General features: G+C 36.6%; 2 protein-coding genes across 4 annotated transcripts in view; one reads left to right on the forward strand and one right to left on the reverse strand.

Annotated features, from left to right (window-relative positions):
* Positions 1-214: 214 nt before the first annotated feature.
* Positions 215-27,110, reverse strand: slc25a46 (solute carrier family 25 member 46). The gene is made up of 8 exons (XM_088910843.1): positions 26,663-27,110; positions 19,638-19,680; positions 17,222-17,279; positions 16,693-16,770; positions 16,343-16,443; positions 6,708-6,764; positions 6,104-6,161; positions 215-1,847 (listed from the first exon to the last, which is right to left on the reverse strand). Exons 1-8 carry the CDS (start codon positions 26,919-26,921, stop codon positions 1,272-1,274), a joined length of 1,230 nt encoding a protein of 409 aa, XP_088766969.1. The 5' UTR covers positions 26,922-27,110; the 3' UTR covers positions 215-1,271.
* A 42-nt stretch (positions 27,111-27,152) lies between these two features.
* Positions 27,153-27,979, forward strand: part of tmem232 (transmembrane protein 232) — a 37,481-nt gene continuing 36,654 nt past the window's right edge. For 2 of the 3 annotated variants that reach the window (XM_088910825.1, XM_088910826.1), the window contains exons 1-2: positions 27,153-27,239; positions 27,746-27,914. In XM_088910825.1, coding sequence (XP_088766951.1) covers positions 27,778-27,914 — 137 coding nt within the window. In that variant the 5' untranslated portion in view covers positions 27,153-27,239; positions 27,746-27,777. The remainder of the gene's footprint in view (positions 27,240-27,745; positions 27,915-27,979) is intronic. The other variant, XM_088910827.1, reaches the window with a different exon arrangement.

Below are 27,979 nucleotides of genomic sequence, written 5' to 3' on the forward strand. Positions count from 1 at the left end.
AACCTTTCTTTACCCCAAAACATCAATTTTTCAGATTATTTCCTAAATCATTTTCTATTTTATATATTACTGAAAGTGGAACTTTTCCAAAAGCAGAAATAGTTTTTCATGCAATGCTATTCATGACATAAAAGAATCACATTTAAAATAAAACTATGACAACAGATACAGTATGTTGTACCAGCAAAATATAAAAAAAAAATCTCACAAAGTATTTGCAGAAATTTATTTGAGGAAGAGTTCACAAAAAATATAAACACAGAGCTGTACATCATTTAAGCATAAAGCTGCATGAACAACAAACGCTAAAGAAGCAGTAAAAGGGGGAAATAACATTGTATGTTAATTAAAATCCCTGAACTTCATTTATCCAACTGGAAAAGTGTGCATTTGTTCAGCCAGTGCTATATCAATGTTCATATTATAGAAACATTTACAATGAATTTACATTGATGCAAAAAATAAAACTAATACCAATACCACAAGTACCACTTTGTCAGGGCCTGAAGTGCAAACACATTATAGGAGACAGAAGCTATGCTCTTCACTATTGAAGATTTTCAGAATTCGCAAAGATTTGAAAATCAAAAAGAGTATACCATCATTATGTGTTAACAAGGGTGAGAGAGATGATTGGCACATTAGGAACTCTCATATCATAAAACCTTTTTCCGAGTACATTTTATGGTATGTGGAAAAGACAACCAGAATGTTCACATGATTTAGTCTAGGACATTTGCGTGGGGGGAAAAATGTGAACTTAAGAACATGTAAAAGACTGAAGAATGACTTTGTCAAAAATCAGTACTACTTATTTCATATCTATTAGCCGTAGTTGTTAAATTGTTCATTTGCAAATTAAATATACTTAATAAGGGAATTTCAATAAATATCAAGCATTAAATATAGAGAAATTAACATTAATGAGATGCTTACTTACTGGATTTCTATTAATTAATTGCTGTGGGTTGTTTTAAATTAGACTTATAAATGGTAGAAGATGAATGAAAATGCCAGTTCACTTAAGATTATAAACATAAAGATTTAATTTGGAAAATAATTTAAAAAATAAATGTGTTTGACTGAAAGCAAAGATTTGAACCGTGAAGAGAATGCTCCTGGGGAAAACAAGTATCTTTTCCAGTAAATCTCTGAGGACATTAGTAGATGAAATATGTCCATAACAAGTACTTCTTTCACACAGCCCAAAACAAATCAGTAGTTTTACAAAAGGACCAATGTATAATAAGTGAAGGAGTACACTTCTGTTTTCAGGCATTTTGCAACAACATGGAGTAAATAATTTTTGTAATCTGCAGAACAGCAGCATGCAACGAGTACTGCACAATGATCGACCCAAAGCCTTTATAAAACCCTAGTACTCCCTCTTCTCGCTTGATGATGTTAATGCAGTCTCTCATTCCTTCATACTGTGTGTTAATGGGGAGGACCTCAAAGCCAAGGTCTGTGTTATCAATGATGGTGCGTGTCCCCTGGATGTGAAGACGGTGCAGCACAGTCTCCAGTGGAAACAGCAAGATGTCTGCACAGAGATTGGCTGCAAAGCTAGCGATGAGTTCTGGGAAGTAAGCATCCAGCATGGTCTGTACGGTCTCAGACCCATCTGTTGCCCGTCGTGGTGAGCTTCTTTTACGCAAGAGAAACAGTACCAGCTTCTGAATCGTGGCACTGATGATGTAATGAAGGACTCCATGCAGGACGGTGGGAAAGACCAGCGTCCAGAGAGGGAGGAGTCGCTTGCTGTGGGGCACTCCCAATCCGATCACCCGGCCCACGCCTTCTTTGACACAGTCCAGGATTCCAGGGTTGTCCCGGATTATTTCACTCTGCCAATGACAACACACTTCTTGAGCTTGAAGCTTTTAACCACACAAACGCATTTTAAATTTCTTTTACATTCCAGGGAGGTATAACTAAAAAATATCAAAATATGTAACAGATTAGACTTTGTAAAGCTTGATGGTTTCAGACCATAAAAAGCATAAACAAAGGAAAACCACAAACAAAAAAAACTGTTAAATACATGTAACTTAGTCTTCTGCCAGAACACAGCTCAAGTTTTGGAAAAAAAATAAGTTAACATTTAAAAAGGTTACAAAACTACAGGGAGCCATTCATCTTATTTGGTTGGGTTGTTAGCAAATCAGAGATCCAAGGACTTCAGCCTTTTTTCGTGAATTAAAGGATGGTATCAGCTTTGATACATCATGGCTTGGCAGCTGTTCTCTTACTTTAAATGCACTTCTTTGTAGTTTCTATTGGGGTTTGTGTTCCACTGTTGTTTTAGACATCTATAGATTGACTTTGTCAAAACCTTTAAGGATTCTGAATCTGATCTCTTCACTATGTTCTCTGCTCTAGACTAAAAAGATTTAGTTTATTTGATCTCTCAGGGTCGTACATTACTCTACATATCTCTACATAGTTTTCTACATAGGAAACTCATTTCTGGAATGATTCCATAATAGGAATATTTTTTGTAATGCGATTTATACAGCTGTAAACCATATTCTAAAATATCAAGATGTAATTTAAATTGCAAACCTTTATGTACATGTCAAATTAGCAAACAAGACAGGCTTTAAACTTAACATTACAGCTGGTGAGTGTTTCCTTATCAATCCATCAGGCACAAGTGATGCTAATTACTAATCCCAGAGCCTAGTGAATTTGCATTGCAGTCACGCAGTTTACTGATGTCTGTTTCCAAGGACCTGTAGCTCCTTAGCAAATCACCTGTAATGGCTACATGGACACACAATTCTCACTATATTCAGCATAACTGCACTACATGTATATATTGCATACACCTTGGTCACATAACAGCTCTACTCACATTGAGTTTTTATTCAATTTCAAAAATGTAACCTCAATTTTGTGATTTTTGTGTTTTTGTGATTTTTGTGATTCTTGTATTTTTTGAGAGCTCGCAGAAAAAGACATTTCATTGCCAGCAACTACTGCTGCACGCCGTATTGTTGTGCATTTGATAAATAAACTTTGATTTGATTTGATTTGGTTTCTGCATAAACATCTTCTCTAGTTGTTGAATAAAGTGTCCAACAATATGTCCAACAACTCATAATTGTTGAATATTGAAGAGAAATATGCTGTATGTAGTGTAAATGATGTATTGAACAGTAATGGAATAAGTAATATGTTTATTCCATGCTGAAAAGAAAGAAAACAACATTTTGACTGTGGAGCCTTCTTCAGGTGAAAGATAGGGCAGTCAGCAGAGATAATATAGCATGGGAAAACAAAAGTCAGGATAGAGGAGGAGGTGGGAGCAGGGGCGAGGCAGAGTGGCCAATCAAGAGTTGCGAGGTCGAGAGAGCTGAAGAGAGGTGTGAAATGAAACCTACAAATAAACAGAATTAGAAGAAAACAAGTCTGTCATTGAGACAAGGAGGAAGGTGTGAACCAAGTTTCAGGATGATTTAAATTTCTGATATCTTTCTGCTATACGAGTTAAGAAACCCTACGTTGAGAATGCAGACGGAGAGATCAGTGTGATCATTATTTTTTCTTTAAATGAAAGTGCTGTACTTACTGGTTAATCCATGGTCTGTAATTTCTAGATTCAGTTTTGGCACTTTTTGGATGGGTCACTTTAGCAATCTTCCACTGAATGGGTTTTACCTCTCGAGTGACCACTAGATGAGTTTTGTTAATGGTCAATGGATAACATTTCTTGTTAAATTAAGTAAAACTAGTATAACTTCTAGCATCAGGCTTCATCACAAACTTCTAGTACCTCTAACAGATCTCCTCTTCTAACGCTGATACTATTCAATATTGAATTTTGTATATTGGCAGCCCAAGATTTAAATTAATTTAATACTTTTACCATTTCCTTTTCATTGTCTAATGATGAGCAATTATTATCTCACAGACACTGTACATAAATATTTCATTCTCTATTGTTATTTTGTTGCTGTAATTTGGAAAATACATCTGTTTATTACCACCTCTGCAATGTTATTTTCTCAGGTCTAATATTTATTTTTTGAAAAAAATATTATATATATTATATTGGAATTATTTTATATATAAGAAGATTATATTCTTTTTTAACACATTTTTGAACTGCTATCTATCTCCTTATATTTGCCTTGATTGATTTAATCATTTGAGGCAGTGCTTTCTTGACTCTGAGTTACTCAATCTGTTCTGTGTTTCAAACAGAATATCTTTAAACGGTTGCCATATATTCTCTACTAATTCTATCCCACTGTACTTTGGACAAACTCATTCCTTGACAGTCTGCTTTCCATGAGGTGTAATCTTGGGTCTTGGGGGTTACCTGCACCTTTTCAAAGCATAATTCAGAGCAGGAATATAATCACAGTTTCTGAAAGGTTCTGTCACCTCCAGTTTCCTCACTCTTGCATCAGATACTAAATCAAAATGGAATTCCTTCCAGCATTTGCTCTTATTTCTTACTCAGTTTATCAGCTGTCTCTCCTATTTCAGTTTCTGTCATTGATGTCTTACATGTATTTTCTTACATTATGTCTTTTTATAGCCTATGCAAGATAAATCAAAAACTCCAACTTCTTCTGGAGTTCTGAACTTCTTCTGAAGTTTCAATGATTCACACTCCATTGTAATCATTTGCTTATACTAATGCCAACTACTATCTCTCACATTTTGTTCCTAATTGTGCTGATATTTAGGTATAAGCATTGCATTACCTGGTGCTCTGATGTTTTAATTTTCCCTTGATTCCTCTTATTGACACTACGCCCCTCGAATTTCCCTAGCAGGTTTGCTTTGAATTCTCCCCCAAAGTTACAGTAGTTTATAATATTTAACATTTTAGTTTAAATGATTTTGATTTTGGGGCTTGATAGCCTTTCCCATCATAAGGTCTCAAGCAGCCAAGAAATCTGATGTCTTCTTAAGCTTTATCTATCTGTTGTTTACAGGTTAACATATACAACTGCTGTCGTTTGTCAAGACAAGATTGTTCAGAATACGACTAAGTTATTTTTTCTATCCAACGACTTTTCAAACTTTTTGGAGTTTGTTTTATCAGGACAGTGTCATTTATGCTAGTATCCTCGGTCATGACAACAACAATTAGGTAATCGCCTTCATTGGCTTTTTGGAGGATTTGGCATAACAGATGTGTACGTTTGGTGCAGTATGTACATCTGTTTAGCTGAGATGATGAAGTTTAATTTTAATTTCAAATGCTAGATAACTGTTTAACCTTTTTTTCCTCTTTCTTCAAAGGATTTCTTCATGGATTGAAAGGATGTAACTTTTTTCAACACTTTTCAATACTTTAACAGACCTGTCAAGTGATTAAAAGTGGCTCATCCTGTTCAGTGTCAGTGAGAAAGAAGCCAAACGGAATGCTTGGGGTTTGAACTGGGAAAAAGGTTAATAACCGCAAGAACGCAAGAACGCAAGAACGCAACATCTTTTTGTCTGGCCCTTTGTGACTTTTTAAATAATCAAATCAATTAGCAATGAGTTCCACCTGTGTCTAGGGACCATTGTGCTCCTTGGGTATTGGGAGCTCTTTCAAAGATTCACAAAACCCAAATCCCCCCCCCCCCCCAATTTTCGCCCATTAAACCAAGGTTTAGGATCCTGCAACGTCTTTTAAAGATGAGGATTATGATTTGCAAACCACAGAATGAAATTCACTTTCTATTTCTACTTTGACATGTAGTCCTGAATAAATTGCGACTAATGTTTGGATTTCATTATCTGAATAGCTGTGACCTGGGAGTTACTGTCTTTACAATCATGTCTTTAGCATTCAGGTCTTGGCTCTGTTTCTAGGTCCTGGAGAGTAAAAAGCTTGTCAGGACGTGTTAGGTTGGGTTGGCAGTTGTTTTAGAAACCTAATAATAACTAACCCTAAGCAGTACTGTATGTGGAAATGATTTCTGCTATAAAAATATCAAAACCTAACACTTTGGGCTTAGTCATGATATTACGTTCTTTACATTTGTATTTGTTTGGAATTCCCACTTCACACTAAGTAGCGGAACAACTCATTTCGAAAACACATTACAAAGAATCTTTAAAGAGATTTTGGATGGTGCATTAAAGAGGTACTTACCTGGACAGTCTCAATTAGGCTTGCAGAGTAAAATGGCATAGCAAGCACATATGTGAAACTGTGAAAGATAAGCCACAACAATATTGTTTCAGTGATACATATATCGACATTATAATCTCATATCTAGACACCACATCTGTGAGAGTTAATGTTCCGTTTTCTATTTTAGTTTTACCTTTTCCCGTAAGTCACTCAATTAAGAAAAACTGTTAATAATCAATATGCTGAAACTCCTTAGAAAATGTTTACTATTATTTACTGTCAGTTTAAAAAGGACTTAAAAAAGGATTTAAAAATCACATTTCAGTTGATAACCCTGCACAGAAGCTAATTACAACCCAAAGCTATTTAATAACAAAGTAGCCCCAATTCTTAAATATTTTGCAGCAATAATTTAATTATTTGATCTAGAATATATAACAAGCGAGAAAGCATACCAGGAGCATAATCATAAGTATCATTCTTGCATTTCATATTTGTCCACAAAAGAAACAATGGGATTCTGTGTGACTTTTCTTTAATTGTTAACATCCGCTTCTACCAATAAATCATTCTACCAATTTCTTTGACAAAAATACTTACAAAGAACCATCTTAGAGATTACCTTTTAAGCATTAGGTGTCCCCAAATTTGTTTTGGATTCCATTTGTGAGACAGTTCCCTGAAGACAGAACAAAAAACAAAATCACAACTGAGGTGCTTTAAAATATAATTTGGTTCACCATTTAAGAACTTTAATCTCTGACAAGTATTTCTCCACATGACTAATATATAATTAGTTTACATAGGTAGCCGCAATTACATGCGTAGGCTGCAAATGAACAGGTAACCATACAACCGAAGAAGGCTCCACAGCCAAAATGTTCTTCTCTTTTCAGCATGGATTAAACCTTTACCTGTTAAGTGAACATCCCACTTACAATTGCATTGTAAACTTGCTCAGGTATAATCAATCACCTTACAGATCACACAACAAACTAAATGGCTCTCACCTGTGATCAATTGTGGTGATTTTGTTTAGTACAGAATAAAAGCAGTTGTTTCTAGAGGATTCCTCTGCTTGGAAGTGCATTTCAAAGAAAGTAATCCATTATGGGCAGAAAGGTGCTTTCAAAAGAACTTTGAGATAAAGTTGTGGAAAGGCACAAGTCAGGAGATGGGTATAAAAGGTTTTCAAAACAGGCTTTAAGTATCCCATGGAGCACAGTCAAGACCACCATTAAGAAGTGGAAGGCATATGGCACCACCCAGACCTTGCCTAGATCAGGCTGTCCCTCCAAACTGGATTACCGAGCAAGAAAGAGACTGATCAGAGAGGCTACCAAGAGGCCAATGGCAACTTTGAATGAGCTACAGGCCTTTATGGCAAACTCATTGTGTGCATGTGACAACAATATCACAAGCGCTCCACAAATCTGGCCTGTATGGGAGGGTGGCAAGAAAAAAGCCAATCCTTAAAAAAAAGCCATATCACGTCTTGTTTATGTTTTGTTAAAAAGGTTTAAAAAGACTATGAGTCAACCCAGGCATCACTAGTCACCACACAGTTTGACTGAGCTTTAACAATTCTGTAATGAAGAAATGGGCAAATATTCCTTTCTCTAGGTATGCAAAATTGGTAGAGATGTATTAAACAGACTCAAGGCTGTAATTCAAGCAATAGGTGCTTCCACCAAGTATTAACTCAGGGGGGTGTCCTCTTATCCAACCCACTTATTCTACTTTTTTATTTTTATGTTTTTTTTCTGAAATTTTCCTTTCTTTTTTCACTTGGATGTTGCAAGATACAATTTGTAAATAAAACTGGAAAAATCCTGATTTTATTTGTCTTCTTTTTTGGCTTTAGGGCAACAAAGGTTAACATTTTGAAAGGGGGGTGGTGACTTTCTATACCCACTTTAATTAGTCAATAATGAATAAATTATTTTACACTCAGAACCCTTTTCAGGTTCTGTCATTGCTGCAAACTCATAGCTAAATATGACTGCATTCCAGTAATTTATATTTTGGGGTTATGAACCCATTGTTTCACTTTCTAGTGTTGGAATGTGCCACCAAGTATACAAAACTGTAGTGACAGGAATGTAGATTCAACAGGGCTTGAAAACACATATTGTTGACAACACCAGTGCAGATGAATCAGTGTTTTATAGTTAAAAAGTTTGCATTTTCTAGCACTGAACCATAGAACTCTTTTTGGAAAATCATGACAGCCATCGTGTGCCAGCAGTTAATTGCATAGTGAACAAAGAAATAAGAAATTCACCACATTAAGTAGACAGAAAATGTATGCAGGGTGAGTTGAGAAAGCCCAGGCTTGAACTTCCTCAACATATGAGACTACTCTTTCAACAGGTACCAAGAAAGAACTGTTGTGTGGAGCTCATTTAAATGTCTCTTCTGAACAACAATGTTGTTCGAAACCCAATTTTCCTTAGACATCTCTCATCTAAATACAGTACTTAGCTGCTCCTCTTTAGTATCGAGTCACAATACAACTGAAAAGTGTACGGTACTAGTCAGTATAAACTAGATATTACCTTACTGGAAGCATTACAGAGAAGAGAATAATTCACAGTCCTAGAAGTAAAATGCATGCAAGATATCCACAGGTTTAAATAATGGATAACTCAACATCCAGACAAGGTTCAGCAAATACTGGAACATACACATCGAGGAAGAAGGATTCCATAAATGATCAAAGGTGAATAGAACAAAGTACCAAGCTGAAATGGCTGGATGAAACTGGGTGCTTGGATACAAACAAGATAAGATCACTTTATTAGCCACATACAATTTCTTGTATTAGGAATTCATCTTTTCGCATATCCCAACTTGCTCTCCATGAGACACACAGACAGGGAGAGAAGCTTGGAATCAGAGCGCAGGGTCAGCCATTGTACAGCGCCCCTGGAGCAGCTGGGGTTAAGGGCCTTGCTCAGGGGCCCAACAGAGTAGGATTCCTCTGCCAGCCGCGGGATTTGAACCAGCAACCTTCCAGCCACAGGCGCAGATACATAGCCACAGAGCCACTGCTTTTTTGGGTATTGGAAGGGTATATCTTTGGTAAATGGTATTGGAAATTAACATTAAATTATTGTGTGTTTACTTGGTGTACTGCAAAATTGGAATTTGAAATGGAGAAAAGGAGAAAAGTATCATCTGCAGTCAATTAAATGGTTATAACAGAGCTGACCAACCCTGGTCTTAGAGAGCATAGAAAACATTCCTTGTTTATACAATAAATTATATTATATCAATTATAGATGACCAGTGAATTTTCAATTTGTAGAGCACTTGAATTTTGATCCATTTAGTATGTTAATAGGTCCCATTAAGTCAGGAAAAGCCAACTTTGATTAATGCGGTCACCAACAGCTTCCACCAAAAAGGCTCCATTTTATTCTTCAGTCTTGCTTTTCAAATACAGTACTTCTGGCAACTTGTGATTTACAGTTCTGTAGATATGCAAAATAATAAAACAGTGAATATAACACATGCAAACGTTTGGGTAAACTTGAGTCAATACTTAGTAACACCTCCATTGGTAGAAATTCAAACATTTCCAGTAGCCAGCTAAGAATTTTTCTTTTCTTGATTTTGGATTCCCCCCCCCCCACAAGTACTTCATGGTTGATTTTGAGATATGTTTTGAATCAGTGTGTCGCAGAAATATCTAACCTCTTTTCAGTGTCAATTGTTTCACTGACTCTGGAACATTAGCTTCTAGGATTTGTGGATATTTAGTTGAATTCATCTTTCTTTCCACCCACACAATATTTCCTGTGCTACTGGTTGCCACACAACTACAGCAGACTATGTACATGTTCTGCTGAATATACCTTATTATTTAATGTAAGGCTTGTAAGATATATGTTATAATACATTATAAAATGACTTAGCAGAGATGAAAAAAGGCAGCTTCTGACCAGTTCTAAAAATTGTTCAATAGAAACATAAATATACCCGCATGTTAAATGAAAATGAAAAGTAATTTTCATGGTATAAGATATAATGAGTCATGCCATTAAGAATTCATAACTGAGTTATATGGGAATAGAAGAAGGACATTCAAATTACATTTGTTACGAAGTGAAGGCCTGCTTAATATATTTTCAGTTCTAGCCTTTGTAAAACTAGATAACCATACATGTCCTTTTACAATTTGACGCACTGCTGACAATGAAATTATGTGGAACCAAATAAACTTAGGGCCAGCAGCTACATCACCCTGCAGCTCTCAACTGGCTAGCCACTGAAGGTTAGCAGGGTTGAGCCTGTTCAGTATCTAGATGGGAGACATCCTGGGAAGTTATAGTTGCTGCTGGCAGTGGTGTTAGTGGAAACAGTGGGGGGCGCCCACCCTGTGGTCTGTGTGGGTCCTAATGCCCCGGTATAGTGGCGGGGACACTATACTGCAGTGGGGGCTGTCTTTGGGATGAGATGTTAAACCGAAGTCCTGACTCTCATTGGTCATTAAAGACCCCCGGGCATTTCTCAATAAGAGTAGGGAGTTATCCTAGTGTCCGGGCCAAATTCCCCCCATCGTCCTTTACTGTGGCCTCCACATTGTCTCCATGTATAATTGGCTTGCACTTGCCCTGCGATGGACTGGCGCCCTGTCCAGGGTGTACCCTGCCTTGTGCTCATTGCTTGCCGGGTAGGCTCCGGCTTCCTGAGACACCGTATGTATAAAGCGGTTTGGCGAATGACATGACATGACAAACTTAATAACCTTCTAGTTCTAAGGTTTAGAAAATAACCCCTATAAGTTTAGTGCAAATGCATAAATGAAAACTGCATCCTGATTTATTGGTAATATTATTTTTTAACATCTTTCATTAGCATAATAATAAATGACTAAAATCTTATACAGCTAACACAAAATAAATTACATTAACACCACAACTCTCAGTCAAATTTAGGAAGAAGTAGGTAGCCGCATCAGCAGGCATAGGCTGCAAAGGAACAAGAAAAGGTGTGAACCTGAAGAAGGCTCCACAGCCGAAACGTTCTTTTCTTCTGTTTTCAGCATGGAATAAACCTTTATTTGTTCCAAATTTATGAAGAGCTGTTAGTCTACTGAAATAAACTTTTGCATTACTGTAAAAAAAACTGAAAGGGGAAAGAGGAAAATGCCCCAAACTACTTCAATTGTTTGGATATTCTCCTTGTCAGGAAACTACTGTTTACGTTTTATGTTTTTTTTCCAAGACTACAAGATCTGTATGTTCAAGTTTAGCTGAGTATATTTCACTGTTTAATGTAAAAGGCATTTAAAGCACTTGTTAAACCAGCTGAAAAAGTGCTAAACCAATCAAAAAGAACAATGATTAATTCATGAATTGTCCTGAAAATGTCGCAGTTGGAAGTACAGTTGGGAAAAACATGGACATGCAACATTAACTAAGAAGGGGCACAGGCAACAACTAATGCTATTGCTTTATTGTGTGAAGTCATTCTCTAGCAGCACAGCTACAGGAGCATGTCAGTTCATGACCACACACACATCCACATCTTGTTTGCTATCAAAGCTAGCAGATCGCTAAACAGCAAGTGATCTGTAAAATAACTTTAATAGGTTCAATTACTCCAATGAAAGACTGAATTCAATAAAATATTTTTGGGGATTGTTTTGAGAGTTTTATTGTTCATTTTCACTTTTCTAGTCCCTAACAATGAGTGACCACTGTATATGAAACATATAATGAGAACCCCTTTTATCCATGCAGCTTTCAATTTTAGGTTTTCCCTCAAAGATATTTAAGACAGATATAAAAATACATACATCTAATTTCTGCTTGAAGGGTACGATGGCCATGTGTGAACAGGATTTCCAAGCAGTGAAGCCTAAGAGGTCTGGTGCTGGAAAGGCTTGAATTAGTCACAAGTTAACTAATTGTACGTAGCTTAGAGTAGAATTGGAGCCCCAAGGCGTGATTATCCACGTGTTTTTGATAGGTGTTGAGTTAAGGGCTGTGAGCTTTGGTTTGCTCAGTTCCCACTATTTTTCCTTTACTTTTTAACTGTCTAAAATAGTAAGTCCTCCCCTACAACTGTTTCTTGTTACGCCAGTTTCGTATTTTTTTATCCCAGTTTCATATATTTCACATGCCAGCCTATACTCAGTAAGTCCTTCTGTCACTTCAAAATGGTTAGTAATGCCCGGAAGAAAACTTAAAGGTAAAAATCTATCAAATTTATCAAATACAAACTGTAAGTACTTTCACCAAGTGTGATAAATATGTGTAAAAATCATTCAATCTACTATATACCTGGTCTTTAATATTCTTTTTGTGGAACACCCATTTTTAAAAGGTTGATGTCAGAAAAACAACTGGATCTATTTCTTCCTTCATCACACATAGATTAGCAGATATCTGCAGACAGAAAAAGGCTTCCTACCTTAACAAAATAGTTCTGAAACACCATAAATTATACAAGTGACATTTTGTTCTGTATTCGAGATCCTCTCCAAAAGGTTACATGTAGGGTAGATAGCTTATTTTTAAGTTAAAGGGTCTGTATAAGTTAAAGCAAAGTCTGTATAATTTGACTCTTAAGAGGTGTTTTTTTTCATAATGTCTCCTTTCACAACTGCTTTATTACTGCAACTGATTTTTAGAATATCAGGCAAACTGTTCTTGAAACGGTATATTATCCGTGTTAAACCTTTATTTTGTCAACCTACTATCATTTTAAAAAACACTCTGGTGGATAGACACGTACAGTATGCACAGTATGCAACTGAGCTCATGCTCTGGCAACACATAACCATAGCTCTGAGTCTTTACCAGACTTTCAGTAGTCTTTGAAACACTGGAATATTAAAATACTCAGGAAAAACAATTGTGAAACATTTTAAAGATTTTATAAATTACTTTAAAAACTTCAGTAAGTAAAAATAAAATTAAAACATTTCTGTGCCACATACATCACCATTTTCACAGTCCCTTGTATTCCACAATATACATCAAAAAGTGAATTTAGATGCTGATACACAAAAACATAAAACAAATAACTTTTTTTTCCAATAGTTTTGAGTGTGAAAGTGTAGGAAGAGTACTAACCATAGTTAAATATCAAATATCACAGTATGTACCTATTCTGACCTAATGTCACTCACTCTCTTGGAAAGTAAAGCTTCTATTCCCTATGGTCAGTCAGAAACAACAGTATATCTATGAGCTTTACTAGGGTGGTGTATATTTACCATCATTTACTGCTTCTCAGTCTTTAAAGTGAACCAAGAAAGATATAAATAATATCTTAAAGCAGTTTCTTTTCCACAATTGTGATGAAACCAGCTAATTTCTACATTGATCCTGCTGATTATTAGTTCAATAATAAAGAAGATGGTTAAAGCAGAATTTTAGAATATAGCAGATTAAAAAACCTGCTGGGGATGTAACTTATCAGAAAAGGTCATTTATATTTTAAAATTATTTTAAAAAAACACACACAAACAAACAAAGAGAGATTCTGGTGAAACTACAGCAATAAATTGGTAATCAAATGGTGTTTAGCCAAATATTGAGAAAGGCCTTGACTCATAGGTAGTAAGATTAAAGGAATTGTGGTTTCAGTGACTCACACCTCACTTAACATGCTAAAAAGAGAATCACAGGATGATATCGATTACTGTTGTTACTTTTCATAAACATAAATCCATTTTTATTAAAATCCACTCATAATAATCCCCATCTATGAATTGGCTACATTACTCTGTTCTCCTCCCCACTGATAGCTGATGTGTGGTTGAGCGTTCTGGCGCACTATGGCTGCCGTTGCATCATCCAGGTGGATGATGCATATTGGTGGTGGTGGAGGGGAGTCCCCATTACCTGTAAAGTGCTTTGAGTGGAGTGTCCAGAAAAGCGCTATATAAGTGTAAGAAATTATTATTATTATTTTACTTGCTGCACTGAAGCATTTTACAATTTTTTTAATGTATTATGTTCCCTTGCTCTTTACAGCTTGAATATTTTTTGGAAAAATGTATTAAGAAGTGCTTATATATTTTAGGAATGTTTCATCTAAAAACAACTCAAAATGTTTTCATTGTTGTACATCCAACACTTACAGGTAATAGGACTTACTAACCTTGATTGGTTTATACCTATAGTGAATGTAACCATATTGAATATACTGATGCTATTAGTTTGTCAAAAATTTGTTTTATACAAGGTGTGCATATATTGTTTTCCAAGATAAACAATGTTATACATTTTTCAAGGATGTTGAGTGAGATACATTCAAAGAAAAAATATTTGTATAACACATACTTTATTAATGCATGATAAACTAAGAAAAGCATTTTTTTTCCATTCACACCAAGGAAAACTTTAAAGAAATGACAATATATTATCCTGATACACTGATACATCAGAAGTTCAGTAAAACAAATATTCAGTGCATTAAGCTACACATATTGTTATATGGCAAGAAATATGCAGACTGTCAACTCACTGCTTACAATTCTGTAGTGTGTAAAATGTGGTAAAGCAAATTGACAACTGCATTATTTTACATGAAGCCTTCAATGATCTGAACATAATGTCAAATGCCAAAGGTGAAAGCAAAATAGAACTCAAAGTTTAGGAATCTGTAGTATTTAGAATGACTAAATACATACAAAATCAACACCGTCAAAATGTGTTTGAAAAATAAGTAAACAAAAATGAAGTGCAGGAGATAAACTTGGTTAAAGCTGATACAAAAAAATGAATATTGGAATCAAAAATGCCCAGAAAAGAGGAAGATGAAGAATGCATAACAAATTAATTTAAGGGAAGAGTCACTAATCAGCATTTACTGTACTCTGTCTCGGTGTTAACTGCTGAAATGGTGCATAACGAGCAAATAATTTCCAGAAACTTGTTTTCGTGATACATAAATTATAAGCTATTAAGGCTGAATAAGATTCAGAATCAAGAAAATTTTCTGAGCTTTCTATTTTACCTTACAAGAGATTAGGCAAAGTAGAACGTCATTGTAATACACAAAATACACAATGCTTTCCACATTTCTCTTAATAAAACAACCTGCCTAAATCTGATCTAAAATTACATGGATGTATAATCATTCATAACTCTAGTTTCATATTATAAATATTTGTTGTATCCTGTTTTTCCTTTGGGACTTAAATTCCAAGCAAGACACAAATAGAGAATAAAGCTTCATGCTCATTAGATAGACTTGCATTTACCTGGAAACACCTCAGATGACATATGACTCAGGGAGATAAGAGGTTTCAGGTTTAAAAACAAAGCAATGATCCTTAAGGACTAACCTTTAGTATCATGGTAAGTGATTCAAGCATCTCGGGCTACACTGTAACTAAGGAGATCCTTCTAACACAGAAAAGTAGCTGTGACTCAGAGGAAAGTGGGAAGAGCTTACTCACTACACTTGACTTTCCTGAACATTTAGACTTGTGTAAGAAATAGAACACTATCTATAAATTGTTACACAGCTGCATCTTGTGGACAACAAACGCAACTGAAAGGTTAGTAGCAATATCATATTGTTATAGTAACATGTATGGTACAAGTGAAGGAAAAAACTGCTGGAACAAACCCTGTCTGAAAAAGTTAGACATGAAATGAAAAGACTAGTAAAATAAAAATTCAATATTCCTTTTATACCACTGCTAATAAAATAATTGTACCTCTTTGACAAAGAAAGCTGGTATATTTGATGTAATTGAAGAAACAAAATGTCCATCAAACAGTCAAGTAAGTTTTACCTGAAAGTGAGTTAACGAAGAGAAAATGACTCAGAATGACTGACAATAGCCTTCTAAGATAAAGGAAAGATTCCATGCACTGTTCTTAAAGTAAGGGTGTTAACCCGGGTGTTCTGGCTAAACTCAATTTTTAAGAGCATATAATTCACATCTGAAGAACGTATTCACCTTTATTGTCAACCTATGTGTCCACCTCGATTCTAGGGTATTTTAACATCTTTTGACATGACTTTGCAGTCCCATTATTCCAGAAGCCTAAATCCAGAGCTCCTAGACCCTTTCTACTGGCAGGACTTTCAAGTCCCAACAGGCCATTAACAGCTACAATTATACTTCCTTGTATCTTACATGCTGCATACTTGTATCATTACTTTTATATTACATTACATACAACTATTTTTGTATCATTTGCTGAAACCTGTATTGCACCTTAATGTGATGCATTTGGTACTGACTTGCTCTGGCTATAAAATGTTTTCTTCTTACAGTACCTTGGAAGTGGTGTGCATTCACTGATAATTCCTTCTGCACCAAGTGTTACTCCCTGGACAACAAATGTACTTCCCATTCCTTTCCATAGAGCCTTTGGACCCTGTCAACACCAGGGATAAAGTGTCACAAGCACTTTCATACAGTTTATGATAAATAATTCTAATACAATGCACAAATCATTAATAATACTTAGAATTTAACTTCTATAAAAAGAAGTACAACTTACAGAACTATTGTAATAGAATTTTTGAATATAATTAATGTAACTTAATATTGTAATAAAGACAATATGGATTTTCTTCAATATGTTCATTGTGTACAAACCAGTAACAGATTTTACTGTTCTTACCTGTGTTTTTGTGACATTGTACATGACACTGATGGCAGTGAATGGTGAGAGATGATAGCATTTTGCATGATAATTAACCTGAAAACAATATTAACCAAGAGTCAGCATATGTCAATAGCAGGAGAAGACATGAGTCTTTGTTAAATATAAATCTTACGTCTTTCTCAAACCTGAAATGTTGAATTGAATTAAACAATTTAACTATTGTACAAAAAACTAAGTTTAAATCGTAATAAAATGACAAAAAATGTTTCAAAAGGGCTGCTGTACAACCATGCTGTGAGAAGCTCTGCAGTATACAGAAAATGATGCGCACAAGGTCTTCCTTATTTCAGTTGAGAAACATGTCACAATTCACAGCAGAATGCATTAATAAGAGAATAATAAAGTTAGCATCTTCAGACTAGAGGTGTCTTTCATTCTTTGATAGGCTGGGTGTTTGAGTTAGGGAAATTGAGAAGGATCATGCTAATACATTCTGAATTTGTTGTGCTTTAAGGCACTGGAGGTTTGTCAGTTTAATTCTTACCTGACACTGACGACGGAATACAATGCAAGGGTGAGCAAGGACATTTTCTGTGAAGAGACTGAGAACGACATTTGATTGCACATTTAAATAATCAAGGAATGGAAAAATTGATGTTTTTTACACTGTATTTAAAAACAGATTTTTAAATATGAAATATGAAATATAAAAAATGTAAGGAAACAACTGTGACTAATTTGCAGTGTAGGGGTTTTACATAATCAAAAGGCAAATACTTCTATATCTCAGTAGCTACAAATGAAAACTTTGCTATCTTGCACTGAAGCTGGCACACATTCAAAAACATCATTCTACCGATATTGCATTTATGAAGTAGGAAATACAATTTAGGAAGAGTTTCAAATGGCACAAAATTCAGACAACGGCCAATCTTACAGACAGGCAACTGGCAGCATGCAACAGAAGACACTCTCACCATATAGAAATTCTCAGCCAACAGCAACTAAACCTCATAACAAAAGCTTTTCAAACATCATGGGTAAAACTGAACATGTGTTGTTCAACCCCAATACTGTTCCACCAATCCATCAATTTTCTAACCATTTCATCCAAGTCAGGGTTGCGGGGGGAGCCAGAGCTTGTCCTAGCAAGCAACAGGCACAGAGCAGAATAAATCCTGGGTGGGACACCAGTCCACTGCAGGGCATGCCAGAACTTTTTTTAAGCAGTTTTTGAATAATAATTGTCACATTAACCACTGGGAAATTCCAAAACAATGACACAAGAACATAAAAAGTCTGCAACCCAGAGGAGGCCTTCTTGACCCATTTCTCACCCTGACAGTTTTAGAAAGAAGCAATGGCATCAGCTTTAAAATGACTGGATAGCTTGCTCCAGACTCTCACAATCCTTTATGCAAAGAAGTATCTGCTGTTTTCAGTTTTAAAATCACTTTAAATTAAAAGCATTAAATTCCATTTATGTTCTTTGGTTAATGTTTATAGTAATAACCACAGGTGCCCTGATAATCTTCACAGTTCCAGGCTATTTTAGTGCTTTGAACATGTCAAAATAGTACATTCTTCTGAGTCAACAACTGGTCACTCTCCCCTGGACTGAAGCAATAGCTTTTTTGAACTGTGGCAGGCCAATTATATTACCATTATGAAACTCACATGTTTGACGTGACGATCCACATTTGGTACAGTGACATTAAATACCTAAACTTTACACATTTTACATGGATTTACTTTTTCAAGGAATAATTGACTCATTCAAACAGATTTATTGGCTCCATCATTATGGGTTTTCTGACATGTTCTTCTGCTACTTAGCTTATCTAAGAAAAAACACACAAACTTCAGTGCTTTTGGTGACACCAAATGTCTGTCTATTGAAGCCAAGATAAATGTCAGCTGAAAAAGGTACACAATGTTGTTTCATTACTGGGAATTTTCTATATTAAGCCAGCAGAAGATGTATTGAGAATTTGTTCTTTATGCCTAGTTAGCTGGAGTTGCCTGAGGTTTCGAACTCACACAACTGAGCAGCCATGCTATCTGAATTTAGCAGTTATATTGTGCAGGGCTTCATTTAAAACAATACATCACTTGAAGCTGTTTTCCTGAAGCTTTTTAATCCGCAAATCTTTCTTATTCTTCAGTAACTGTTCCAATGGTCAAATGATTAAGACCAAGAGCATTGCCAATGTCAAATGAAGTTTTTATGATATCCATTTTTATATCAAAGGTTACTACTGTCCTTCTTTTAGGACTGAATACGTCTGTGTCATTTTTCCTTTTCTCATTTTTAGAGCTATTAACATGCAAAATAACCCTCAACACAACCAAGAAATCACAGAGAAAAAGTTGGATGTTAAAGAAAACCACTCTGTCATTGAGTGAACCCTTGATTCTTGCGAATGAGCCTCAGTTCATTGCTGTGAGCGCATTCACTTTTCTGGTATGTGAAATTCTTACCATATCTGGGGTGCTATCTAAGTGATTTTTTTAATGTTTTCCCTTAGTTTGTGTGGGTTCTACCCCGGGGTGCTCCGGTTTGCTCCCATAGCCCAAAGACACACTGGTGAGGTAACTGACTTCTGGGAAAATTGGCCCTGGTGCGAGTTTGTGCGTGTCTGTTTGCCCTGTGAGGGACTGACATCCTGTCCAGGAAGGACCTTTCTTTGCACCTGTTGCTTGCTGATAGGCTCTCCCATGATTCTGAACTGGATGATATGGTTAGAAAATGGTATAATAATTGTTATTATATCAGTCCATATGTTGTTCATACAGTATGTATAGATGTATATATCTGGATTGTTTTAATATCCTGCACAATCTTATCATGCTAACGGCATTCTGATACAGAATTTTCATTTTATACTTCCCATTCACACAGTGTACATTAGTGTTAGCATTTGTAACACAAGTAATGAATAACTAATAGAGCTTCTTACCTTGCCAGGCCAATTCCAAATCCAGCAAACCTGTTTATCTGATCTGAAATGAAAAAAAAAAACATACCCATCTGATTGTCACATGTTACCATCATTTCAAACAACAAAAAACACAATTAGATAAAGACATGTTGACAAGAAAGGCAAATGAGGCTTACAAAGGTAAAGATTATTTTGCTAAACACATGGAAATGAAAGCTATGATTTAACAGATCTATGGAGTACACGTATTGTATTCTGCATTTTGAAATCAGGTCCCCTCCTTATTCAAGTATGGAGGTATAGCTAGACACCTTCAGTTCTGTAGCCCCTTAGATTACTGTGAAGGTCGGTTAGGGTTTAAGGATCCATCATGCTAAGCACATGGGGCTCTGGCAAACAAGTTCTCAATGGTGGGACAGACAGGGTAAGACAGAACACTAAGAATAGCTCAATAATAATAATACTTATCTAGCTTATATAGTGTTTTTCTGGACACTCCACTCAAAGTGCTTTACAGGTAATGGGGACTCCCCTCCACCACCACCAATGCGCACCACCACCATGATGCGACGGCAGCCACAGTGCACCAGAACGCTCACCACACATTAGCTATCAGTGGGGAGGAGAGCAGAGTAATGAAGCAAATTCATAGATGGGGATTATTAGGAGGCCATGATTGGTAAGGGCCAATGGGAAATTTGGCCAGGACGCCAGGGTTACACCCCTACTCTTTTCCTATCCAGGTACTGACCAGGCTCACACCTGCTTAGCTTCAGTGGGTTGCAAGTTGTTAGTTGCAGGGTGATATGGCTGCTGGGAGTTACTACTCTCATGTTGTTGAAAATCAATCCTAGAAAAATGTTCCTCACCATCAATTGATTGTTAAAGCTTAACTGGTAACCACTTACCTGTTTTTTTCAACCAATATTGACAATATCCAGCATGTACCACTACTACACCTGTCTGTTTTTACTGGTTCTTCACTTTCTTGTTTCTCTCAGCTTGACACTGCAGGCCTCAGTTAATTGCTATTGCTAATGAAACCCACAACCTGTCTATTAGATCCCATTCCTTGTGTTTTATTTCAATCATGTTTTCCAGTCCTTTGCCCTACTGTAATACATAATGAATAAGTACTTGAGCACTGAAGTGGTACCAACGATCCTTAAAATGCCTTCGGTTATGTCTGTGCAGAAAACATCTTTGGATAACCTAAACAATAGGTTTTTTGTAAACAAAATATTGTCATCCTATATCTAACTTCTAACTATTTCTGCTAAAATTTTAGAACTTAAAGAAGTGTGGAACTCAGCAATACAGAAAGAGCATTCTGCAGCCAGGATGCTTGGAAAGAGGAGGGATTATTTCATACCAGCCAGTTAGTGCATTATCTGCATTACCTCGCAGTAGGGGGAAGGGAAACTTGGTGTGGGCTTTTATTTCACTCTCCATCACTCATCAAAGGGTGTGGCGTGTTAACACAAACTCTGCTAACTGAGTCACTTGTAAGAGCAAGGTCACATTCTGCTCAACTAAATGAAAGCTACAGTACAGGCAGATTTTAAATTCAAGCAAAATTAGCTGTTTGTCAAAAGCAGCACTTTTGGACGATATAATCAAAACAAAACCCCCCGCTGGGTCTTGTCTCTCGACACATGTATCATCATCGAAGACCCTCTCACCCTTTTCACAGTCTCTTTACACCCCTGCCTTCTGGAAGACAGTATCAAGGCCTGCAAGCCAGAACCACCAGGCTCAGGAATAGCTTTTTCCCACAGGCTGTTAGATTACTGAATTACAAACAGCACAAGGACTGATCACCACCTGCTGAACAACCACCCACTGCAGTGCTATCACCACCGTCTCACTGACCGCATGCCTTGTAATGTTGTGTTTTGACTATGTCCTGCACTATTGTCTGCACTTGCTTCCCGCTCCCCCCACCCAACCCTGTATTTCAGAATGCTTATTTATACATGACTACTTATACTACTGGAATACCAATTTATTCATTTATCAATCTACTCATTACATTGTTTTATTTTTACTTATATACACCAATACTACCTCAATAGCTGCTAATGATTCTCGGTTCTTTTGCATTGTACTGTGACATTATCCTGAATGTTCTAGTGTATTGTGCACCTCGGCCCAGGAGAAACTATATTTCGTTCTCTCTTATACAATTGTATAAGTGTAGAATGACAAAGTGAACTGAACTGTTCCACACACGCAAATCCTATGAAGTCATATTGCTAGATATATTGAAACAGTAGCGTATACGTCAATGAACTGCAATGTCATCATATACTGTATATAAAGTATCATATCGTGTAGCTTTAAAGCCACTACAGTACAGTATGTGTGTGGATGTAAGCTTGAAAGAAGCACACTGGTTAACAACAAGTTGATCAAAACTGAGTAATGTTGTTTTTGTAAAGTAGCCCTTCTTCCTTTTATAACGTAATATTTAAATGACTATAACACACAGTTTAAAATTAATAAAAGCCTAAACAGTATACAACTTAAATTCTATAATTGGAAAGAGATTTCTCAAGGGTCTCAGCATTGACCAGGATTCGAAACCTGCTCCAGCGGGGGGTTTTACAAAATAGTGCAGTCCGACAACTGAATATTTTTAAAAGCGAGCAGTACCCCGCGGCGCGGTGTGTATTATCTGGTGTGCATTCGCAGTGGCTGGATCAATATGAATGAGGATCTAAGATGCAGTGCTAGAAGTTCATTTTTTGATAACTACACCTACAATGTTCCATGTATATCCAATGAAGTCAGGCAAGAATTACATTAAATAAAACGGGAAATATATTTTGGGTTAGATCTGTTTATATTTCAAAGCTACAAAACTTGATTTCATGACATTGCTACTTAAACTAAAGATTTTATAAGTCAAAATCAATTGTCAGGGTCTTAAAACTGTTTTTGATAAGTGGGATTAAAACAAAGAATGGACAAAGAATAACAAACCACTGAATCCTAAAGGAGAGTACGGTCAACATTGAAACCAACTGAAGAGCTGCAATGTAATTTATGCCACACTTCCCTTCTGGGCTAGAAAGATAAAAGAAATTAATATGCAGAATTATTTTTTCTCTCTCATAGATTGCATAGTAGAAACATGTAATTAACAATTTTCTACACAGACACAAAGATAATCATTTTCTTTCTTGCAAACGTCCAGGGGTTAAAAAGAAGTTAAGCATATTCTATCATTTCTATTTTTAGGAATGGATCTCAAAGTTATGTTTTTGGAAATTTAAGAGCCTGGCATTGTAATCTCAAGCCTTTTCTACAGAGGTTGGTGGTGTGGAGTTCAAATAAAAACCAGATTCTCAGCCTAAGGTTTATATGTTCTATGTTCTACATAATGAGAAACAGGATTATTTAGGTTCCCCATCTTTTAGCGTCACATGTTTATTGAATAAGAATATAAAATTTAGTTCCGGATTTTACAACAGATTATATGATAAAGCTGTAAAAAATACAGTAACAAAATGCCTGTTTTGCCAAACACAAAAATACACAAAAATTCTGCACTGCATTCCAAAAATAAAAAAACAAACAAAACTGCTACAATGAGCTTAATCCAGGTTCACTGGAGTTTTTAAGATCCCCTAAAACCAAAAGAAAAGCAATACATGTTCTATGGGAATCTATGGGAATAGCTGGCTATTAATGCATGAAGAGTGCTCATATAAGGAATAGTTTCATCATTGCCAAAGATATGAAATTTCTCTTGGATGACAACTGATTAGTTAACATGGTGACTGAGCAAGGATAGCAGAGTAATCCCTACAAACACAGACAGCTGTCTCTGGATTCTAATGCTTATTTTGTGAAGTGGAAGATGACTGCATGCCTTGATTTCATAAACGGCCTCTCCACCAATTGCTATTATAGGTGCAAACATTTAAAACGCTGCAGATGACTACAACGGTTAACTTGTCTTGAGAGGATCATTCACCCACCACTCAATTTTCCAGTTTAGTATGATTCATATAAATGCGTTGCATCACACGTATTCTGTGTAGTGCAACTGGTACCATTCTAGTACAGCAGACGATTGCAACAGAATTAGTCAGGGTAAGTTCAGTCCTGTCAAAATGTAGACAAATGTCATAAAAAGACTGCAGAACAAAGGGGAATATGAAACACAATATAATGCAAAGGAACAAGCAATAGGTTTATTTCATGCTGAAAAGAGAAGAAAGAAAACACAACGTTTCGGCCATGGAGCCTTCTTCAGGTCTCTTTTCAGCATGGAATAAACCTATTACATGTTCCTTTGCAGCCTATTCATGCTGACGCAGCTACACACCTGAACTACATAATATAATGCTGTATTTAACCTCTCCCATATCCATGAGGGACATTTGCAGCTGAGTTCTTATTCACAGCAGGGGAAGAGAATTACACTTCAGCTTGATCTTTATTCCTATTGAGTAACCTGTGCAAGAGGCCTTAAAGATTTTGTGATAATTATGATACTGTTACAGCTTTAGGTGACTGAGTAGTGCGTCTTATATTTAAGATAAAGTTTGTGACACTTGGCAGTGTCAACACTTCTAAGTTCAGAGCAGAGAGGATGTTTGCTGAGGTCTGGGAGGTCTCTTCAGCAGAAACAATTGTAAAATATAACTTCGTATACCTAGGAAAGTTGTGGAGTGATGATTGTCAAGAAGCAGTACAGACACACTATAAGATCACAATAAGAGCACAAGAAGAGGAAGCAGGGAATAAGGAGAGGAGAGACAGATGTCTGGAAGAGATGGGACTTGAAGCTTGCACCAGGCGAGAACCCCTACTTCATGATAATTCAAATTAAACCTGACTGGAGCTTAATATGTGAACCTTGTTAGATAGAGATTGCTGTTGTATGTTTTTAGGGAACTTGTGTTTCCTGAGTAAAAGATACCTCAGTTAGAAATGTCTTTTCTGCGTAGGGTTAATTTTTATGGATAGGGATATAGGCTCCCATTTTGTGGCATCCGGGGTGCAGAGAGAGAGGTTTAACTGCAGGTTGCATTGTATTTCATTAGAAGGCAGCTCATCTCTTATGTGGCCTATTTAGGCATTAAGAGTTTTAGCAGCAGTCTGGGGTTTTCTGGTTAACCAGAATGTTAGGCCTCTGAAACGCCTTGTTTTTAAATACTGTACATAGTAGTTCAGGTGGGTAGCTGCGTCAGCATGTGTAGGCTGCAAAGGAACAAGTAATAGGTTTATTCCATGCTGAAAAAAATGAAAGAAAACACAACGTTTCGGCCGTGGAGCCTTCTTCAGGTGTGTGCATATTGTATATAGAGAATACTGTACATAGAGTAACTTGTGAGTTGTATGTTTTGTTGTGTGGAGTGTAGATTGTGTTTTGTCATTGTGCCTGGATTATTACTCCTCTCACCAAAGCTATCCCTCTAATTATACTAGCCACTTGCTAGAAATCACTTACAAGTTGGGGGTTATGACTAATTATTTCACTTACTGACTTAACCGCTCGGTCAAATCCTGATTTTCACCAGTTTTGTAACCTCTCATTTGTAACCATACTTAGAGGCATAAGTTAACACCTGTGCTTTCTAGGGCTGACTGGTGCTCCTAGTGATCTACACAAATGCCCAGAATACTGTTGGTGATGTATTAGGCATCGACATAGGAGTCCCTTTTTTAGTGTATTCATCTATTCATTCATTTTTAACCACTTCTTCCAACTCAGGGTCCTCAGAGAGCTGAAGCCTATCCTGCCAAACAACAGGTGCAAGGCAGGGTACACCCTTTACTGAACGCCAGTCCATCACTGGGCAGACAGACAAACACGTGAATTCAGGCCCCATGCCCTTGATATGCAAAGCTGCAGTGGTACACTTAGTATAAAAAGAAAAAAAATCAGCCCGCACATAATTATATTGTATAACTAATGCAACTGATGAACTGTTTTTCGTCACTGCAACATTATTTCAATGACGATTCATCATTCTTAAAAGCGGTTAAAATCGAGAATAAAAAGTGTAAAGATATGCACAAATGTGCATGAAGCGATGGGATACGCTTTTCTGACTCAACATCCTTAAAAGTGATTTCTGAGATTTCTCAACAATATCGATTTTCTCACTCAGCATTTATTTTTGATTCACTTTTCTCCCTAAACAACTTTGAAGCCGAGTGTCCCGGGCAGATCTCGGTACTGCTGTTCCTGGAAATCGAAGTGGATGGCAGTATCGGTGGATTTATTGAGAATGAATTTATTATTGTTGTTTAAATTTGTTATACAATATCAACTGCATACTGTCCTCCTTAGTTGTATTGTATGTGCAATTATCTTCTCATTTGGTACTTCTAGAACTCTATGTTTAGTGATAAAACAGGTTTTAGCCCGAAACGTACATTTAAAGACTAGCTCAATCGATTCCGCAGTGTTTGCATTTTCGGAACCATTAGTTGCGGGTCTTGATCAGCACTACTGTTCTATAGACAGACTGGGTAAAAACCACGTTCGCAGACAGACCTACAGTGATCCGCATGAATACCTTTAAATTTCCCAGCTCTTAACAAAATCAAAGATATTGTTTAAACTGCGTTTCCGACCTGCTTCGATTTTTACCCCATCCACAAAAGATACGCCCCTTAATTATCCCTAAGGGTTTGCTAGTTTATTCCCGCTCCTATGCTACGACAAACCCCTGACGCTTTCGTTATTCACCAAAGGCTGAAAACCTCCAATTACGTTAACTTGGACCAGGCAGTGTCTTGCCTCTTACTTAAAATCTAGCATTAAGCCAATTAGTTCAACGTTGTCCATGGCAAAAATGGGCCTACCCAAAGCTGCCTTAATAAAGTCAGCAATTATACATTTTCCCTTAAATTATTCCTTTAGAGTATTCTGAAATTGTAGGTAAGGTTACGGAAACAAATACATGTATATAAGAGAACAGTTTTAAATGAAAGGATTAAATATTGCTGCGGACGTTAAACTGCTTCTAAACGGTCATGATCAGATGCACTTGACATTTGCTGCACTGTTGTCTCCTTACCACCAGATGGTCCAGTAGAAATCTGCTGAGTCTCTTCGGAACTGGAGACTGTGGATGCAGCTGATTCATATTGTGGGGTTCGTTCACCCCAGTGCAGGTTTCGGCTCCCGGGAATATCGGGTGGTGTCGTTACCCAGTGCTGCATATCTGCGCTAGATGAGTTATTAAATGACCTTCCCGTGTATCCCCCTCCATGAACAGGATCCTCCCTACCTCTATAACCTAAGCCATCAAAGCTCTCGGGCCGGCGTGAAGTCATGGAGTACACAAACGAAGATTGTCAGGGCTAAAGCAGAACAGTAGCTATAGGGTGGAAGGATTAATTCACTAATCTCAAACTTTTGTAAATGTGTTGACAAAATTACACCTACAGTAAAAAACATGCAAGCTCTTCCAGCAAAACAAGGAAACAGCACTGCCGACCCCCCTAAAACCGGAAGTACTTCCTTTCCTTCCCCCTCTCTCTCCAAAGCAAAGGGTTCTGGGAATCGTAGTACTAACTTCATACCTGAAAATGACTGCTATGCATTTATTTTAACCGACAGCCTTTCGGGTAGGAAACAACTTCCACCACTATGTAAGTTGGAAACTATCTATATGAAATGTTCTGACGATTAAAGACAAAGAAACTACCGCGTTGTAATGACTTGTGTTTTGGATTGAATATTTCCTCTGCAGTCATAGCAACACCAAAACAAACGATTTCTGCTCGAAGTATTTGATATTGTAAAACAAATTCTAAAGACGCTTCGTTTTCACAATTAAAATGAGTTTTTTTCCCCTACAGCACTCAACGTTTTTCATTAGAAAGCTTTGGTCAGAAAACAAAATAGGTAAGAGTGTAATTTCGGATGCATTTAAAAAATAAAAAACGTTTTCCTGTGCACACGAATTGTTCTCTTTGAGAAGGCAAACCAAAAACTGAAATTCAATCAAAATAAGGTTTTTGATGGGTACAAAAGATGGGTAAGGTATGCAGCACATAGCTGTCTAGAAAGATATTATACAGAAACATTACCTCCTGAAAACTCAGATTAATTAGTACTTTAATGATTTGTGTAAACACAATGTTTCTTCTTTTAGAAATAAAACATCTAACCTACTAGCAAAAGAAGATGCCCATCATCAAAATTCCAGTAGTTCACAACTTTGGGATTATATCCCAAACCCATCAAGAAGATCTACAAAGAAGATTGCTTAAAAAGGCTCAAGAACTTGAAGCATCTCAAAATGCTAAGATTAGCCCTAGCAGGTAAGGAAGCATTTAAATTTAAAATGTTCTTATTATTCTGTTTTGTCTACAAAGTCACATTCTTC

The sequence above is a fragment of the Atractosteus spatula genome, chromosome 3, assembly GCF_055471065.1.
Source record: "Atractosteus spatula isolate fAtrSpa1 chromosome 3, fAtrSpa1.hap1, whole genome shotgun sequence".
In the NCBI taxonomy this organism is placed as follows: domain Eukaryota; kingdom Metazoa; phylum Chordata; class Actinopteri; order Semionotiformes; family Lepisosteidae; genus Atractosteus; species Atractosteus spatula.